This window comes from Theobroma cacao, chromosome 1 (assembly GCF_053813885.1).
Source record: "Theobroma cacao isolate CCN51 chromosome 1, ASM5381388v1, whole genome shotgun sequence".
Taxonomy (NCBI): Eukaryota; Viridiplantae; Streptophyta; class Magnoliopsida; order Malvales; family Malvaceae; genus Theobroma; species Theobroma cacao.
Genome location: NC_142639.1, coordinates 40,449,356 through 40,469,554, shown reverse-complemented (window position 1 = coordinate 40,469,554; position 20,199 = coordinate 40,449,356). Strand labels below are relative to the sequence as shown.

General features: G+C 36.3%; 3 protein-coding genes across 4 annotated transcripts; all 3 read left to right on the top strand.

The window, feature by feature from the left end:
- Window positions 1-1,684: 1,684 nt before the first annotated feature.
- On the top strand, window positions 1,685-4,954 carry LOC18614246 (subtilisin-like protease SBT1.1). Its single transcript, XM_018114244.2, has 2 exons — window positions 1,685-1,715; window positions 2,526-4,954. Exons 1-2 carry the CDS (start codon window positions 1,706-1,708, stop codon window positions 4,820-4,822), a joined length of 2,307 nt encoding a protein of 768 aa, XP_017969733.2. The 5' UTR covers window positions 1,685-1,705; the 3' UTR covers window positions 4,823-4,954.
- Window positions 4,955-10,079: 5,125 nt separating this feature from the next.
- LOC18614245 (subtilisin-like protease SBT1.1) lies at window positions 10,080-13,910 on the top strand. 2 transcript variants are annotated; one of them, XM_007051907.3, is made up of 2 exons: window positions 10,080-10,204; window positions 11,388-13,910. In XM_007051907.3, exons 1-2 carry the CDS (start codon window positions 10,195-10,197, stop codon window positions 13,697-13,699), a joined length of 2,322 nt encoding a protein of 773 aa, XP_007051969.3. In that variant the 5' UTR covers window positions 10,080-10,194; the 3' UTR covers window positions 13,700-13,910. The 2 variants fall into 2 exon arrangements, with proteins under 2 accessions (XP_007051969.3, XP_088659259.1); XM_088803133.1 differs by lacking the exon at window positions 10,080-10,204 and adding an exon at window positions 10,269-10,600.
- A 2,856-nt stretch (window positions 13,911-16,766) lies between these two features.
- Window positions 16,767-19,941, top strand: LOC18614244 (subtilisin-like protease SBT1.1). Its single transcript, XM_018114175.2, has 2 exons — window positions 16,767-16,867; window positions 17,393-19,941. The coding sequence occupies exons 1-2, from the start codon at window positions 16,858-16,860 to the stop codon at window positions 19,702-19,704; spliced, it is 2,322 nt and encodes a 773-aa protein (XP_017969664.2). The 5' UTR covers window positions 16,767-16,857; the 3' UTR covers window positions 19,705-19,941.
- The last annotated feature ends 258 nt before the right edge of the window (window positions 19,942-20,199 follow it).

Sequence of the window (20,199 nt, the reverse complement as noted above, 5' to 3'; positions counted from 1 at the left end):
AACTCTACTTGATAAAAAGTTTTAAAAGACAGAATATAGAAAGTAATTAATTACTAATCTTTTTTCAATGAGTTTGATATTACACCGACTAGATTTTTATATCTAAATATATGGATACAAAATGGTAACTATATAATACAATTATAAATATGACAGCAAATCAAAGTTATGTTGAGATATTCCAAAGAAATTGTAAAGAAATTGCAATATAGCAATAGATCAAACCAATCTACATCACTGTTTTGATTTTTTTTTCTTGTGCTTGGAATTTGTATTACACCCTTAATTCGTTCCTTGTGCTAGGGATTCATCAAGTCTCTCTACACGTCTAACATTATTAGTTCTTCTATGTTATGTTTCCTTTTCCAGCAAAATCATTGTCAATCCTCAAAGCATTTCCTGTAGAAACTTTAAAGTTAGTACAATATAATATCAATAAAATTAATAAAATTTATGTAATCTATGCCCTTTATGGACCAAAATTATAATATATTAATATATAAGATGATTCGATGCTGAAGTTAACATGCATATGTCATTACACATTTTGACATTAAATTTATCACTTGAGTATATGAACTGATAAGATCAACAATATTATGGCGGCTATGTGAAAAACATTTTTCACGGATAATGTGGCATGATGGATTTTCCAAGTGAAAGGAGGAAAGTAATGATTCAATGCCATATTCTTGTATCTTCATCTGCCGGCAACTCCAAAATGGAAAGCCTTGTCAACAAGGCTACATCATTAGTTGGCGCCAATCTTTTCAAAGAACGTTTTCTTTCTTCTTTTGTTTTTTTTTTCCCCATTTTTGGTTTCTTTCAAAGAACATTTTCCTCCAGAATATTCTTCTATGTTGAATGTAATGCTTGCAAGTGTCTAAGTAAAGAGAGTGACACTTTTTTTTTTTTATTACTTAAATGCTGTGCAGGAAGTTGTTTTTGTTGTGCTGTACAAAGAACACCATACGTGGTGTTATGCATGTACCGTATAAATGATGCTTTACACTTGTTTGTTTAGTTTAACAAGTGCTGATGATGTTTTATGTGCATGTTAACTGTTCTCTAAATATATATAGTGAAAACAATGAAATGAGAGTGTTTTGACGGTTTTTATGCAAACTCTGTTTCATGAACAAAAGTAGAGGCTAATATCAGTAGCTTATATCCTTGTTTGACTGCAATCTCAACATCCTAGGCTATTCTATATAGTTAGAATATGCCTTATCTTTATCAAAAAATATAACAGATTACAGAAAGTTTACCATAGAGAAGAAAAATCCTAGCATCAGTCCAAAGCAAAATAAAGGTTTCGGCAGGAATGACACTTGAAAGGAATATGATCTTCCATAATTGGTTGCTTGGTCCCGCCCGGGTTTGGCAGGCACTTCTTTTATTCACAGGAAACACGCACCATGAAAAAGATGTTAGCTAAAGTAGGGAGGTACCATTATCAAGAGGTAGAAGGTAGAAGGGACGGACATCTTGGAGTTCGGACGAGGACAATTTAATGTAGTTAGTACTCATTCATTTACTTAATTTGAACAAGTTAAAAGGTTAAAAGTTAAAACTTTTGTAACAGCTTAAGCAAAAATGGGCTGAAATTACCCTGTATGGTTGCATGGACTTGTGCCTATATAAAGTCTCCTCTCCAAGCCAATAACTCATCGTCCTTCCTACTGTCATCTCTCGTGTTGGAGACATGGAAACAGGTAACGCACTTGCCTTTCTCTAGTAACTCCTAATTTTCTTTTATGTATTTCCACTTGCTAACGTAGTTCACTGTAAGAACGCATTTGACATAGAGTTAGCTCATTCAGTTTGTAAGTAGGGGCGTCCGTCATGGGATTGATCGCTGTGTGTATTCTATTCAATTTCAACACAAGGTTTGAGCCAGGGATACTCTGCGGCCCGGCAAACAAGCTGTCAGGCCTAGTCCTGGAGCCGGTACCCCTGATTTTGTAGCAACGTTTCATGAAATTGCCAGATTACTCTTCCATGTGTTTTCTATTAGGGGACATTGTCAACTATGTTGTGCTTTCAGCCTTTTGACTAGGCTAGCCCTTTCACGATTAATTTATGTTAGAATCGGGTGGTTACTGCAGCGTTTGCACGGCTAGCCAGGACCCCATTTTATTAAGCAGCTCCAAAGGATCATAAAGTCCCATTACATTATACGGCAAAATTATGCTATGGATCACCAGTCCTATGCATGTTGCATTTTTCGCAAAGTTCCAGGGTAGCCTACAACATTTAGATTAAGTCTGTTTTCAAATGCATTAATTCAGTATGATTCATATGTTTGCATTAAGAGTATTATACCACAACCAAAAGCAGTAGATCTGACAGTTTAGTGAATACTGGATCGATAATCATATATCCTGTTGACAAACTCGATATCAACAGTAGTACTCACATAATCAAGTTTAACTCTAAGATTTAACCTTTAATCCAATATTACGTTGGTTCAGAATTAATGATTACAAGTTAAATTTACCCCTATTCTTTCTTTCTTCGTACAGTCACCAGGATCTTTATTGCCACCTTGCTGATTCTAGCATTTGTGGCTGTAAGTTCAACAGCTCAAGCGAACAAACAGACATATATAGTCCACTTGGACAGAACCAAGATCAAGACTGCTTATCAATCTCTTGATAACTCCAGACCATGGTACGAAGCAATGCTCAATTCTATAGCTGATGTTTCATCTCAAGAAGAAGATGAATCAGAAGCAGCACCTCCCCAACTTCTTTATGCCTACGAGACAATAATGTTTGGTTTTGCAGCAAGGCTCTCATCTAAGCAATTAGAATTATTAAGCAAAATTGACGGTTTTCAATATGCAAGTCTTGATGAAGAGCTAATTAGTCTCCACACGACGCACAGCCCTCAATTTCTCGGCCTGGAAAAGGGCAAAGGGCTCTGGCATGCTTCAAATCTAAAGTCCGATGTGATAATTGGTGTGGTGGATACTGGAATCTGGCCAGAGCACCCCAGCTTCCAAGACCATGGTTTGTCTGCTATACCTTCGAGATGGAAAGGTGCTTGCATGAAAGGCACAAAGTTCTCCTCATCAAATTGCAACCGGAAACTCATTGGCGCTAAATTCTTCTTCAAAGGCTACGAGGCCATCGGCGGAAAAATCAATGAAACAGAAGATTTCAAATCTGCAAGAGATTCAAATGGTCATGGAACGCACACTGCATCAACAGCAGCTGGTAGTTTTGTTGAAAATGCAAGCCTTTTTGGCTTAGCCAATGGCTCAGCAGCAGGTTTGAGGTATACCTCCAGAATTGCAGTTTATAAAGCATGTTGGGCAACTTGCACTACCCCTGATGTTCTAGCAGCTATGGAGCAAGCCATTTTGGATGGGGTTGACGTGTTGTCACTCTCTCTTGGTGCAGCAGTTCAGCCTTACTACCGAGATCTTCTGGCTCTAGCATCATTTTGGGCAATTGCAAATGGGATATTTGTTTCTTTTAGTGCAGGCAATGAAGGCCCGTCTAAATCCACTGTTAAAAATACTGCTCCATGGATAATGACGGTTGGTGCAAGCTCCGTTGATCGAAGCTTTCCAACAATTGTCAAGCTTGGAAACGGACAAACGTTTGAAGGATCATCTTTATCTGTTGGCAAGGGAACTGAGAAATTGCCCCTAGTGTACGGGAAAACTGCTGGTGGCCAAGGAGCAGAGTATTGCATTGCTGGCTCTCTCAATCGAAAGCTTGTCCAAGGAAAAATGGTTGTCTGTCAGCGTGGAAAGAATGCCCGGGCAGAGAAGGGAGAGGTGGTGAAAATGGCAGGAGGAGCTGGCATGTTACTAATCAACACTGAACGTGAAGGTGAAGAACTTCTAGCTGACTCTCACGTTTTGCCAGCCACTTCATTAGGAGCTTCAGCTGGCAATGCTCTCAAAAAGTATATGAACTCGACAAAATCACCAACAGCTTCGATTGCTTTCAAAGGAACAACATATGGTAATCGTGCACCCATAGCAGCTGCGCTTTCATCAAGAGGGCCAAATTTAGTTGGACTGGATGTGATCAAGCCAGATGTGACGGCACCAGGAGTAAACATATTGGCAGCATGGCCAGCTATAACTAGCCCAAATGAGCTCAAAAGCGACAAGAGAATAGTTTTGTTTAATATACTGACCGGTACTTCAATGTCTTGTCCTCATGTCAGTGGCATAGCTGCACTGCTCAAATCCAGGCACAAAGATTGGTCACCAGCAGCAATCAAATCAGCTCTAATGACAACAGCATATGTCACAGACAACAAGGGGAGTCCAATTCTGGATGTAGCTTTCAGTAGCTCTGCTACACCTTTTGCATTAGGCTCAGGTCATGTTGATCCCGAGAGAGCTTCTGATCCAGGGTTAATCTATGACATCAGTCCAAAGGATTACATATATTACTTATGCAGCCTCAAGTATAACGCTTCCCAAATATCTCTCTTCGTGGATAATTTTACTTGTCCTAAACATGCAATTATGCAGCCTGGCGACCTGAATTATCCTTCATTTGCAGTTAACTTCAAGAGCAGTGCTGCTGAAAATGTTACCTACAAAAGGACTGTCACAAATGTTGGCACTCCTAAAAGTACTTACAAAGTGCTTGTGGAAGAACCTAAAGGAGTCTCGGTGATTGTGAAGCCCGAGATTTTAACATTTAAAATGTTGGGTGAGAAATTGAGTTACAAGGTGACTTTTATAGGATTGAAAAGAACAAAACCAGTAGCAGCCTCATCTTTCGGATCCCTGGTGTGGGTTTCTGGAAAATACAGAGTCAGAAGTCCAATAGCAGCAAGTTGGATGTAGCTGCTTTGAATCAGGTTAAGATGGTAGAATTATGTATGCATTGCCTCCATTTCTTGCCCCAGTTCTAAAAAATTGTCATGTTTCTTCTTTTTTTATTTTGTTGCTGATTAATAAATATTTGGTTTCAACCTTCTTCCCTTCTTTTTTTTTATTTTAATTTTAGTATGAATTGCTTGGGTTTCTCCCTTGAGCTCTAGGGTGGCTCTAACTTGAATCGCTGGCAAACGCCATGGCTAGATATGACCGAAAGCAAGATCAAGATCACAATCACTTTAATGAACTATACTGAGGGATCGGTATACGGAAGATTAATCAATGTAGCATCAAAAGTGGTTAACTGGATTTTGAGTATTGAAGATGTGGATCATCAATGGGTTGTTGGATTTCTTTTCATTAATTCGTCAAAGTAATCTTGTTTTTGGGTTGATAGGGTTTAGAATCAGTGGGCACGTCTAGTCATCTAATGTATGACTTGTATTTTGGTATAAGTTAATGAAGACCACCTATGCCTGCTATTTTGTAAAATTAATGGCGCATCTCGTTAATACCTTACCTCTGTCCTGGAGTGCCAAGTTTTTGTCATCATGGCGTTCTACTATGCAAAAAAGAAAAATACTTGAGCTAAGGAAGAAGGGCTTCGGTATTGAGCTGTGAAGAGAGAAAGAGGGGAAAAAAATTGAGAGAAAAAGAAGAAAAAATAAATTAGTTGAAACCAAATATGTTTAATCAGTAAGAAAAAAAATATAATGCACCAAAAAATTCATGAATTATTAAAAAATTTTAATTTTTTTTATTTTTTTTTATTTTAATTAAGTCTATGTATTTTTATTTTAGATCAATTAAGTCTTTATAATTAATTATTGATTAATTATCATAAATCAAAATATCATTTGTCATTTTATATCTACTTAGTGTTAACATGACACTAATGTGAGATGAAAAATATTATACACTATTATGTCACATTAATATGTTACGTCATCATTAGTGTCATGTGATATAAAATAATAAATAGAGTTTTAACTAAATCAATCATTAATTATAAACGCTTATTTGACTCACAATAAAAATATAAAAATTTAAATAAATTAATAAAAAAATAAAAATTTATTTAATTTTTTTAAAAATATTATGTCTAGAAAATAAATACATTAGGTAAGGCAAAGAGCATGGTGTTCACTTCCAAAACGCTTCCTCTTGCGCCAGTGACTGCATGCTCACGAGTTGGCTTCACCATTCAAACAATCATATAGATTTTATTTGGTGTCATCAGGATACATAACTGGGTGAGTACGTTAAAACAGCAAGCAGTTGAACACCACAACCCGGCCCCAAAACCATGAGCTACAGACATTTAAAACTCAGAAACACCCAACTGTAAAGGACCGATCAGATCAGTAACCAAAGATCTTAAAAACAGTAGCTCCTTGCTCACTTACCATTTGGAAAAACCATGTCCGTTCCTATCCACTCCGAACTTGACAAGTCCTGGTCCTTTTTCGGCCACAAAAAAGGAAGTCTCTTGCTTATCTTAGCCTATGTAAAAGCCAGTCGGTGGCCCCTCTACTTTCAATAATGTGCGCCATTTTGTCGGAGGAAAACATCAAGATGGATCACCTGCACGTTAAAAACAAGCAAGGAGACCTTTCATTCTACTATTACTTGTCCAACTCCCACCAGCAACTCCAAAGGCAAGACATATTACGTATTGAGGTTCTTTTCAGGTTCTTCAATCAAGTTTCTCTTAAAGATATTATAGAGGAAAAAGACTTTAGATGTTTGAAGTTAATAGCAATACCAATTGTTTAATTATAAGAATTGAAGTGATTTTTTCTTCTATAGATTCTCAGGCATCACACAATTTCATCATCTTAAAAATATTATTATTAATTAAGAAGTTATAACAATGAAGTATACATAGTTTTAGTCAATATAAACATAAAGTTATAGACTCCGGATTCGTAGATTGTGGTTTTTAATTCAAGTTCATTATGTGTGGATTAAATTTAATTTAATCCATTCATTTCTTATTGTTAATTCATCATAATTGAATTAAAATATAAAAACCGCATTTAATGTACTAAAATATTTCTCTTTCTTAACCAAGAATGATGAAGATATATAGCTAAATGTTCCATTTCATGGGGGCCTTAATGGTATTTTCCGCAAGTTGGTGATGCTGTCAGCATTTTCAAATCAATTTATCTCCTCGCCATCAATCATGCTTAACGCCTTGTTTAACCCTAAACAGCACGTTTGGTTCGCGGAATAGATAGGAATAGAATAGAATAGTTATTACGTGGAAATAGAATGAGGTGGGAATATAATAGAATAAGTATTATATAGTTTGGTATGATGAATGGAATAGAGTAGGAATAATTATTATAACTTATTACAGTGTTTAGTTGGTAACAATAGCTTTGGAATAAGAAAGGAATAGAAAATAAAAAGACAAAAATACCCTTTATTATATATAATTATTTTTTTATTTTATTTTTTAAATATTAATAATTTATAATTAATTAAAATATTAATAATTTAAATATCAATATTTTAATATAATTTAATTACTTATATTTTAATTAATAATATTTTATGTATAATTTAATATTATTTTGATTAAAATATTAATAATTTTTATTTTTATTTATACTCATTAAAAATTAAATATATTAATAATTTAATAAATAAAACATTAATAATTTAAAATATTAATATTTAATATTTTAATCATATTAATATTAATAATGTTTCAATTATATATAAAATATTAATATTTTAAATTTTACAAATAATTTATTCTTTTTATTCTATTTTTGCCTTTTTTTTCATGGGCCGGTCGTCGGAAAGGCAACCGGTGTAACAAAACGTCGATCTGACGCACCATCTGGCCGGATCTGGCCACTATGGCGCCAGATCGGCGCTTCCCCACGGCTGGATCTGGCCGTGGAGTGCCAGATCCAACCGTGGGATCTGGTCGGGAAGCACCAGATCCGGTGTTTCCCGCGGCGAGATCTGGCCGTTGAGTGCCAGATCTGGCTGGATCTCGGTTCAATATTGTCGAAAAGGACTAGATCGACGTTTTTCGATCATATTCGGTTGCTGCCGCCGCCGTCGCCGGTGTTGAGTTCCAGTTAGAGAGAGAATGAGAGAGGGAGAAGAGAAAGAAAGAAAAGGGAAAATGAGAGAAAAAAAATATTTATAGGTACAAAGTTGTAATATTTTTAGGTTATAAGGGCTATTTTGGTCATTATATATTTGAAAGTTATTCCATGAGCCATGAAATAGCTATTATTGGGGAGGGGGAAGGGAATAGCTATTACTGACTTTTAACCTATTTGACAGAATTTTTATTCCTGCGGAATTACTATTCCGTATTGCAATTTGATACCAAACGAAAGAATAGGAAATGATCGGGAATAGAGGGGGAATAGTATAGCTATTCTCCGTACCAAACGTGCCAAAAGAGTAAAGTCTTGGTCGTTATTTCAAAAAGCAAAGCTTGGTTATTTTGGCGTTTGTTGGAGCCAGTCTGCCCCTCCACACTACGGCCGAACCGGACCAAGACCTAAAGCAAGCCAAAGCCTTGTTCCATTATTATTTTCAATAACACCTCTCAAAAGACTAATTGGTTAACCCACAAGCCACTTCAAAGACAAAACAAGTTACGTCTTGAGGTTGTTAAACCAAGTTTCTTTCAAGATTATAGACCAAAAAAAAAAAACCTTTATTTTTGAAGTTAATAGTCATACCAATTGTTTGACTATATGAATTGAATTGGTTTTCAGCATTATATTTTTATTAAGACCTCTTAAAGTCTAATTGGTTAACCCACAAGCTACTTCAAAGACAAAACAAAGTATTGAGGTTCTTAGAGTAAGTTTCTTTCAAGATTATAGACAAAAAATACCAATTGTTTATCTATATGAATTGAATAGATTTTCAGCATTAAATTACCACAGTATTATTTAAATCTAATTTAACTTGTTCAATTTTCATGACCATAACCTCCTGGAAATTTTTAAATTGGAGTACTAAAGCTCATTTGACTAATAATTGTAGCTTTTATAACTTTGTGTTCTGGACTCCATTAATTGTTAAAAGCAATGTGAAAGAGATTCCAACATAGAACCTGTCAAATGCTTTCGAATGAGAGTCATAGAGTCATGCTTTATTCTTTATTTTTTTCTTTAGCCTGAATCGTACCTCTGTTTTTCAACATATAATATTGGGCATTGGCTGTGAATTTAAGAAGGAAGTTCACAGACACACACAAAAAAGGAAAAGAAAACCCATCTTCGAATGATTAATAATTTCTTTTCCTAAAATATGATTTTAATGATCATTTGCCCATACTTATAGCACCCATTAATCAAACTGTTATTTCAATGCTATTTTTAAAAAAATATATAAAACTAGTACAATATAAAAACAATAAAATAAATAAAATTTTTATAAATTATACCCTTTATTGACCACACTAATTAGAACAAAAATATATGATGATTTGATGCTAAAGTTAATATCTGTAAATATATACTTATACATTTGGCATTAAATTGATTAATTCTGTATGTGAATTGATAATAAGATCAACTATATGATCGCCACGTATGTGAAAAGCATTTGTCACGAGTGACATGATGATTTTTCAAACTCAAAGCAGGAAAGTAATGATTTAATGTTACTCCTGAATCTTGATCTGCCTGCCTGCAACACGAAAATGGAAATGGCTATATTTTAAATTGGGCCAATCTTTTTAAACAACATAATTTTTTTTTTTGTTTTTGGTATAATATTTATAAAAATGTTTAAATTATTTAAAAAATTAAATAAATCTTTATTATTTTATTACGTTCAATCGAATTTTTATAATTTTATTTTAAATCAAATATCTCTTTAATAATTTTATTTTGAGTCAAATAAGCTTTTTTAACTAGTGATTAACTTAATCAAAATATCATTTATCATTTTATACTATATAGTTTGTACATTTTACATATCATATTAGATAATGATGTAATACGATGATATAATCTTATAACATTACATTGTCGTCATATCAACATTAGATAAGTACAAACTGATAAATAGTAATTTGATTAATGACGATATAAGCATAGACCTAAAAGAGCATACACCTTGAAGTTTGCATGTAGGGACAATTTAATGTGGTTATCACTCATTGATTTACTTAATATTTTTGAGCAAGTCAAGGGTTAAACGTCAAAAAAAACAGCACAAGAAAAATTGGGCTGAATTACCCTGCATGGTATCATGAACTTTTGCCAATATATAGTCTCCTCTTCAAGTCAATAACTCACCATCATTCCTATTAGTTCGTCTCCTCTCTCTTTTCTCGTGTTTGAGACATGGAAACAGGTATTGAACTTGTCTTCTCTAGTAATTCCTTCCATGCATTGCCACTGGTTTACTGTATGATTTGAGTTTGACAGAGAGTTAGCTCATTCAATTTGTTAGGAGGGGGGGTAGTGCATAGTGGTCTGGCAACGTCATGGGGTTGCTCGCTCTATATATTCTATTCAATTTCAACCCCAAGGCTCGAGCCAGGTATACTCTGGGCCGCGGCGAAGAAGCTGTAAGGCCTAGTCGTGGAGCCGGTAGCCCTGATTTTACAGCTAAGTTTCATGGAATTGCAGATTACAACATCGCCGACTATGTTGTGCTTTCAGCCTTTATGACTAGGCTACGCCCTTGCTTGATTAATTTATGTTAGAATCTGGTGTTACTGCAGCGTTTGCACAGCTAACCATGATGGTATTTTATTTAGCAGCTCTGAAGGATCATAAAGTCTCATTATATTACATGGCAAAATTACACTATGGATTACTGGTTTCCATCCATGATGCATTTTTTGCATAGTTCCAGGGTAGCCTACAACTTATAGATTGAGTCTGTTTTCAAATGCATTAATTCAGCATTATTCATATGTTTGGGTAAATTCTCTGCAGTTTTTTAATGCTTTGCTTGCCACTGGTTTGATGATAATGATCTATGATGGTTTCCAGTTCATCCCTACCTTTTCCTTTTTTAGTATGGATGATGGATATTCATTTTGAGGTATATTTGCATGTTCAGGTGGGCATGAATATTTTCTGCCCCTTTGCTTTTTTCATGTGTTTTGTGGCTGAACTGTGTTGCCATTTAGGACCCAGGGGACTTCTTGTTTTTTTGTGGCTGAATGTTGTGACCCATTTGGTCTCTTTGTAACAGGGGATTAGCAGCTGAAGGGATTTTCTCTACCCTCTCTGCTTTTTTCTGGCAACCCCCTTGCCAGCTCTTTCAATGAAATGTTCATGCCCTTCAAAAAAAAAAAAAAAGAGTATTATACCACAAGCCATTTTCATAAGAGCAAAAACAGTAGATTATGACTGTTTGCTGAATACTGGATGGATAATTATATATTCTGTTAACAAACTCGATATCAACAATAGTACTCACACAATCAAGTTTAACTCCTGGATTTAACCTTTAATTCAATAATATGTTGGTTCAAAATCAATTATTTAATGTTAAATTTCCCTATATTCTTTCTTTCTTACAGTCACCAGGATCTTTATCGCCACCTTGCTGTTACTAGCATTTGTGGCCATAAGTTCAACAGCTCAAGCAAAGAAACAAACATATATAGTCCACTTGGACAGGACCAAGATCAAAACTGCTTATCAATCTCTTGATAATTCCAAACCATGGTACGAAGCAATGCTCAATTCTATAGCTGATGTTTCATCTCAAGAAGAAGATGGATCCGAAGCAACACCTCCCCAACTTCTTTATGCCTACGAGACTGTAATGTTTGGTATCGCAACAAGGCTCTCATCCAAGCAATTAGAATTGCTAAGTAAAATTGACGGCTTTCAATATGCGACTCTTGATGAAGAGCTAATTAGTCTCCACACGACGCATACCCCTCAATTTCTAGGCCTAGAAAAGGGCAAAGGGCTCTGGCATGCTTCAAATCTAAAGTCCGATGTGATAATTGGTGTGGTGGATACTGGAATCTGGCCAGAGCACCCCAGCTTCCAAGACCGTGGTTTGTCTGCTATACCTTCAAGATGGAAAGGTGCTTGCGTGAAAGGCACAAAGTTCTCCTCATCAAATTGCAATCGGAAACTCATTGGCGCTAAATTCTTCTTCAACGGCTACGAGGCCACCGTTGGAAGAATCAATGAAACAGAAGATTTCAAATCTGCAAGAGATTCAAATGGTCATGGAACGCACACTGCATCAACAGCAGCTGGTAGTCTTGTTGAAAATGCAAGCCTTTTTGGCTTAGCCAATGGCTCAGCAGCAGGTTTGAGGTATACCTCCAGAATTGCAGTTTATAAAGCATGTTGGTCAATTTGCTCTATCCCTGATGTTCTAGCAGCTATGGAGCAAGCCATTTTGGATGGGGTTGACGTGTTGTCACTCTCTCTTGGTACAGCAGCTCGGCCTTATTACCGAGATTATATGGCTCTAGCATCATTTCAGGCAATTGCAAATGGGATATTTGTTTCTTGTAGTGCAGGCAATTACGGCCCGTCTAAATCCACAGTTAGCAATACTGCTCCATGGATAATGACGGTTGGCGCAAGCTACCTTGATCGAAGCTTTCCAACGATTGTTAAGCTTGGAAATGGACAAACGTTTGAGGGATCATCCTTATATGTTGGCAAGGGAACAAAGCAATTGCCCCTTGTGTATGGGAAAACTGCTGGTGGCCAAGGAGCAGAGCATTGCATTGCTGGCTCACTGAATCGAGATCTTGTCCAAGGAAAAATGGTTGTTTGTCAGCGTGGAGAGAATGCCCGTACAGAGAACGGAGAGGTAGTGAAAATGGCAGGAGGAGCTGGAATGTTACTAATCAACACTGAAAATGACGGTGAAGAACTTCTAGCTGACTCCCACGTTTTGCCAGCCAGTTCATTAGGAGACTCAGCCGGTAAAGCTATCAAAAAGTACATGAACTCAACTAAATCGCCAACAGCTTCAATTGTTTTCAAAGGGACAACTTATGGTAATCGTGCACCCACACTAGCCGCTTTTTCATCAAGAGGGCCAAACCTAGTTGGACTGGATGTGATTAAGCCAGATGTGACGGCACCAGGAGTAGACATACTGGCAGCATGGCCAGCTATAACTAGCCCAAGTGAGCTCAAAAGCGACAAGAGAAGAGTTTTGTTTAATATAATTTCTGGTACTTCAATGTCTTGTCCTCATGTTAGTGGCATAGCTGCACTGCTCAAATCCAAGCACAAAGATTGGTCACCAGCAGCAATCAAATCAGCTCTAATGACAACAGCATATGTTGCGGACAACAAAGGGACTCCAATTCTGGATGTAGCTTCTGGTAGCTCTGCTACACCTTTTGGACTTGGCTCAGGTCATGCTGATCCCGAGAGAGCTTCTGATCCAGGGTTAATCTATGATATCAGTCCCAAGGATTACATATATTACTTATGCAGCCTCAAGTACACCGATTCTCAAATCTCTGGCTTCGTATATAATTTTACTTGTCCTAAAGATGCAATTATGCAGCCTGGAGACCTGAATTATCCTTCATTTGTAGTCAACTTCAAGAGCAGTGCTGCTGAAAATATTACTCTTACGTACCATAGGACTGTCACAAATGTTGGAACTCCTAAAAGTACCTACGATGTGCTTGTGGAAGAACCTGAAGGAGTCTCCGTGGTTGTGACGCCTAAGGTTTTAACATTTAACATGTTGGGTGAGAAATTGAGTTACAAGGTGACTTTTACAGGATTGAAAAGGACAAAACCAGTTGCTGCCTCATCTTTTGGATCCCTGGTTTGGGTTTCTGGAAACTACAGAGTTAGAAGTCCAATAGCAGCAAGTTGGTTGAAGATGCATTGAATCGAGTCGAGATGGTAGAATTATATTACGTGTACTACTGCTACTACTTCTTTTCCCATTTTCTATCCTGAGTGCTCTACCTGTTGAAGGAATAAAAGTGTGTGGGCTGCTCCACAACCATGAAAACTACTTTACTCAGTGCTTTGATCTGTGTTGTTAGTTGTACTATTGCTTCCTTCTATTTCCAAGAACATACACTCCATGTCCTATATTTGGAAGCTTTAAACCCATCAACCATTTATATTTATCTAAGGAACAAAACTAAATAGTAGTATGCAAAATTTATGTATTAATCCTTATCAAGATTGGACTGTTCCAAAAAAAGAAAATAGAATTAATTATGTCCTGTTTAGACTTTGAAGCCCAAGATCGTTTCTTAAGCAAAACTATATAGCATAATATAAAACATTATTTTATTATATACTGTATTTTTCTTAAATTTACAACAAAAATATAATAAACTTTAGAACACAAACTGGGGCCCAACTTATATTGACAAGCTTGGGCAAGCCATCTGGCCCGTCCAATTCAACCTTGTTAAACGTTTTTTTTTTAATTAAAATGTCTTTTTTCTTTTTTTTTTGCACCACCAAAAGAATCAAACACACTTCTTTTGAGCTCGTCTTTTTTCTAGCAAAAAAGCAAAAAAGCAAAAAAAAAAAGTTGAACTCATCTTTTGACGAAGCCGATGTATTACTAACTTTTCCATTTTATGTCGCCTCAAGCTTCTTTGTTGCATGTGGGTGATGCTATCAGCTTTTTAAAATCAATCTATTTGATTTAGTTTGATCGCTTGTTGTAATGATCCGAATTCAAATATTATTGATTTAATAATTTTTTAAATTTAAATTATATAAATTTTAAACATTTTAATTCAAATCATATCAATATCTTATGTAAAATGAGATATTAAAATTATTATTGTCTCTTCACTCTTGGTCATCATGCTTAAAAACTTTTTAGTTCTCAAAATAAGCTTGTTTTGTCAGTGTTTTTTTTATTTTAAAAATTATTATGAAAAATAACAATTTTTAAAATTAGATTAAAATTATTTGATAAATTTACTTTTATAAATAAGTTGTTTGACAAAACAGCTTATATAAATTCTAATTGTAGTTAAATTACCATACATGGTATTTAACAAAATAACTTTCTATATATTAATCACAAATTCTTTTATTCACAATATATAAAAGTTAATTTTATTTTTTATATATTTAAAATAAAATTTTAAAAATATAAAAAGTATTTTTTTATAACATAAAAGTTTGTAATTAATAATAAATCATAAAAAAAAAATTCGTAAATAATTTATAAGTAACACATAATTTATAAACAACTCGTGAATCAACGATTTTTATTTTTTATCAATTGAAAGAGAGGAATTTTTTGAGAGGATAATGTTGGGATTGTCCTCTTTTGGTCATTTTGACGTATCTTAAAAGAGAGGCCGGATAAATTGCCTGGATTGAAACCAAAAGTAAAAGACAAGGGCATACATATACATCATTGTTCTGATGAAGTTTTGTCGATTTCATATTTTCTTTACTCCTCGGCCACTTCCACTTCACTCCGTTTGCTCTTGCATGAGGCTTTGCATGTAACTTCCAATGGACTCAAGGGAAAACTTGGAATGATGAACACTGATTATGTCAAAAAGAGGAAATGAAAATCTTACTACTGATCCTGCAAGGGCTTGGAATTCTTTTTTCTTTCCCTGGTTCAACCTGCTGAACTTCCCTTGGAGGTAAAGTTACCATATATCTTATTGGAATTTCAGCATACAGACCAACAATCGTGGCTTGAAAGACCCTTTATTCTTCTTCTGCCAAAGCCACCCTTAATTATCTCCCCACCCCCCACCCCACTAAAGCACTAACCAAGTAAACATCATGTGCTAGCCCTTCTGGGGTAAAGAATGTCAGGCACCAACCCTTTCTAGATTTTCTGCTGTACCTACTGCATTGAAATCTGCTCCTAACATTGTTCTAGGATCCCAAATCCGAAAAACTATTTCATATGTTCCCTCAGGTCTAGTTGGCCTTGAATGGTTTAAAAGGAATCTTTAAACAGCATATTGCTCACACTTTCACTAAGCTGTAAAAATATACTAGTACACTCCAGTCTGTCAAAAATATGAAATCTGAAATGTAATAGGAGAAACATGGAAACAAGGTATCAGTACTTCCAGCAAATATAGAATTCTAGCCTGCCCACCCTGTCTTGTATTTTTTCCTTCTAGGGACCTTTCTTATCTCTTTGGTATCTTGGCGTAGTGATAAACCATGGCCCATAAATATGGAAAAAAGCAAGAAATATTTTATAACAGTTAAGGACAAAATTCTCCAACACCAAAGAAATTGGGACACCCAGCTTAAAGAAATGTTCCATGTACAAGTTTTTGATGTTAATGCTCCATTAACTTGATTGTCATAATGGTAATAATTAACGAATTCAGCACCATAGAAAGTGGCAATCGTCCCAACCCAACTATTGAATCCGTTAACATGGCACAGCTACTTGCCATTTAATTGGAGTATATAAAGATTTCAATATCCAGTTCATTGCTATCATGATTCCTAAGAGAAAAGCACACTACTCTAACTTGATCAGCTATTAGATTATTACTCGAAATAAGCATGTTGATTGAAATCACTTGCTACCCCAAATTTCATGTTACTCTGATGACTATTTATTGACACTAGTGTGCGAGTATAAATTGAAGTTGGTATGCCAAACGTATCTGGTTAAAAAATCCAAATCCACTTTAGAACTTTGGAAAACCTATTAGCATTATTGTTGTTTGGACTTAAAACCCAAAGTTGTGACAAAATCTTACTGACTAGCCGCCTTTCAAGTTCACATTACCGATAGATTGGTCCCACTCTCCAACTCTTTCCCATCTGTTGCTAATGGAGGATTATTGTGCAGCTTTAATTTGCTCTCTCGCCCATCCATTTATCCACTTGAAGCGTGCACTTTTATAGTCAGACAAAAGGAAAAAAGTAAGGGAACACTTTTGTTGTATAATAATAAGCATTGAGCTTAAGAAGTGCAGTCTTTAGCTAGGTATCCTCCACTCTTTGCCTATATAAGTTCTAGTCCTGGTTGGTCATTCCTCGTCCTGCATATTCCTTCTCATTCTCTCGGGCTATGCTATGGAGACAGGTGATCCTCATTAATTTGTCTTTCCTCTTTCAATGAACGCATAGCTGATACAATTGTCCTTTATACTTTATATTACATTATTCAATCAGTAAAGCTGAATCAAAATTCATGTCTTATTCATAACTTTAGCATCCATTGTATGAATGCCCTGCTCACACTTTCCATCTCTTTCTTCTTTCACTTTTTTAATCAATCAATCTTTTAAAAGAAAAAACTTTTCTTTCTGGTCCAATTGTCCGATCATAATCCATAATCATGGATTACATTACATTGGCTATTAGGTTGATTCATTCTTGACTGATGGTGTCTATTGTGAGTAATTCTGCTGAAGTTTTGAACATTCCACTGCACATGTGTAGGTCATTTTCAACATCTTATGATTTAAAATTAGTTTGTTGTGGCTCTCTTCCGAATTAACATTTCATTGTCATTCTTAGAGAAAAGAGTAAAATGTAATCTACTAGCAACATTTATAAATCAGATAACTATATCATTTTTTTGTTGTTTTGTTCTCTTTAATTACAGCAACCATGATATGTAAAACAGCCTTGCTGCTGTTAGTCTTCTTAGCGACAACTTCAATTGCCTCGATGAACAGGCAGACTTATATAGTTCACATGGACAAGACCAAGATAGCAGCCTCACATCATTCTCTAGGCAACTCCAAAGAATGGTACGAAGTAGTGATCGACTCTATCACTGGTCTCTCAGCAGAAGAAGAAGAAAATGATTCTGAATCGACATCTCCCCAGCTAATTCATGTCTATAAATCTGCAATTTCTGGTTTTGCTGCAAAGCTCTCCACTAAGGAACTAGAATCACTGAAAAAGATGACTGGTTTCCTCTCTGCCACTCCTGATGAAATGTTGACTCTACACACAACACGATCCCCTCAATTTCTTGGCCTGGAATTGGGAAAAGGACTCTGGAATGCTTCAAATTTGGAGTCTGATGTGATAATAGGCGTGGTGGATTCTGGAATCTGGCCAGAACATATCAGTTTCCAGGATGAAGGCATGCCACCAGTGCCGTCAAGATGGAAAGGAGCTTGTGAGGAAGGCACAAAGTTCACACAATCAAATTGCAATAAAAAACTCATTGGTGCCAGAGCCTTCTTCCAAGGCTACGAGGCTGCTGCTGGCTTGATCAATGAAACAACAGATTATCGATCTGCAAGAGATGCAGAAGGCCATGGAACACACACTGCATCAACTGCGGCTGGTAATCTCGTTGAAAATGCAGGCATTTTTGGCTTGGCCAATGGCTCGGCGGGTGGAACGAGATACACGTCTAGAATTGCAGCATATAAAGTGTGTTGGTCTGAAGGTTGTGTTAGCTCTGATATACTAGCAGCCATAGACCAAGCCATCCTTGATGGTGTTGACGTGTTGTCACTCTCTTTAGGAGGTTCTGCAAAGCCTTATGATAGCGATAAAATTGCAATAGGAGCATTTCAAGCAATCAAAAAGGGGATTTTTGTTTCATGCTCTGGTGGCAATTCGGGCCCATCTAGCTCAACTGTTTCCAATACCGCGCCATGGATTATGACTGTGGCTGCAAGCTATCTTGATCGGAAATTTTCAACGACCGTCAAACTTGGAGATGGGCAAACTTTTGAGGGTTCATCTCTATATGTTGGCAAGGCAACAAAGCAGTTACCACTTGTGTACGGAAGAACAGCTGGTGATGCAACAGCTGTGTTTTGCATTGACGGCTCACTCAAGCGTAAACTTGTGAAAGGCAAAATCGTTGTTTGCCAACGAGGAATCACTAGTCGAGCGGAAAAGGGAGAGCAAGTAAAATTGGCCGGGGGAGCTGGAATGCTGCTGGTCAATACCGAAAATGAAGGTGAGGAACTTTTTGCAGATGCACACATTTTACCAGCCACTGCTTTGGGTGCATTAGCTGGCAAAGCCATCAAAAAGTACCTGAACTCAACTACAAAGCCAACTGCTTCAATTACTTTCAAAGGAACAGTGTATGGCAACCCTGCACCAATGATGGCAGCGTTCTCATCAAGAGGACCAAATGACGTTGGACCGGACTTGATCAAACCTGATGTAACTGCACCAGGGATGAACATATTGGCAGCATGGCCTCCCTTGCTTAGCCCAACTCAGCTGGAGAGTGACAAAAGGAGTGTTCTGTTCAATGTAGTTTCAGGAACTTCGATGTCTTGCCCTCATGTCAGTGGCATAGCAGCACTCATCAAATCAGTGCACAAAGACTGGTCCCCAGCAGCCATCAAATCAGCTCTTATGACAACAGCTTACGTTCTGGACAACACGCACGGGGGAATCTTAGATGTTGCTTCAAGTAACCCTACCGTGGCTACACCTTTCGCATTCGGTTCAGGTCACGTTGACCCTGAAAAGGCTTCTGATCCAGGATTGATCTATGACATCACCCCAGAAGATTACTTGAACTATTTGTGCAGCCTGAAGTATTCAGCTTCCCAGATAGCATTGTTCGCAGGACAGGGTTTCACTTGTCCGAAAAATCCAACTATGCAACCCGAGGACCTAAATTACGCTTCTTTTGCTGTTAATTTCAAACCTAACAGCAAAAGTAATACCATCACCTTCACAAGAACTGTCACACATGTCGGGATCCCTAATGTTACTTTCGTAGTACAACGGAATGAACCTAATGGAGTATCAATGACGATTGAGCCAGAGATTTTGAAGTTTGGAAAGCCAGGCCAGAAGCTTAGCTACAAGATCACTTTCACACAAAAGAAAGGAACAACACCCCGAGAGCCCTCCTTCGGCTTCATAGATTGGGTGTACCTTCAGAAATACCATGTCAGGAGCCCCATAGCAGTTACTTGGACGTAGTGTAGGTTCAAAAGACGGCAAAAGTCCTTGAGTTGAAGTGTGGATGCTTTCTAATCATTCAAGTTCCAAGAGTTTTTGCCCAAAAAAAATTAAAACATATGGAATATGCCTAAAAATAATTAAAAGAAAGGTTCTTTGCATGTGACACACCATGTTAATCTCATGTATTGCTAGGGACCAATCATTATTATTGAAAGAAAAATGAAATTGAAGAGCTATAAATAACATTTTCAAGAATTTCCCAGTGACTTCACTAATTCTTTTTTTTTTTTGGTGAAATTTCATATTAAATATACAAAATAAGAAACGTTGTAAAGTTTGGCAAGCATCATTTATAAGATTTATATATATATATATATTTAAACATAGTATAGGTATTCAAAGTTTGTAGATACAATTTTAGTGATGGTAAAGATTTTAAATGCAATGATTAAGTCATGTGAAACAGAACTTTGAGTTGTAGACATCCATTTTAGAACTTTGAAAAAGCTATCA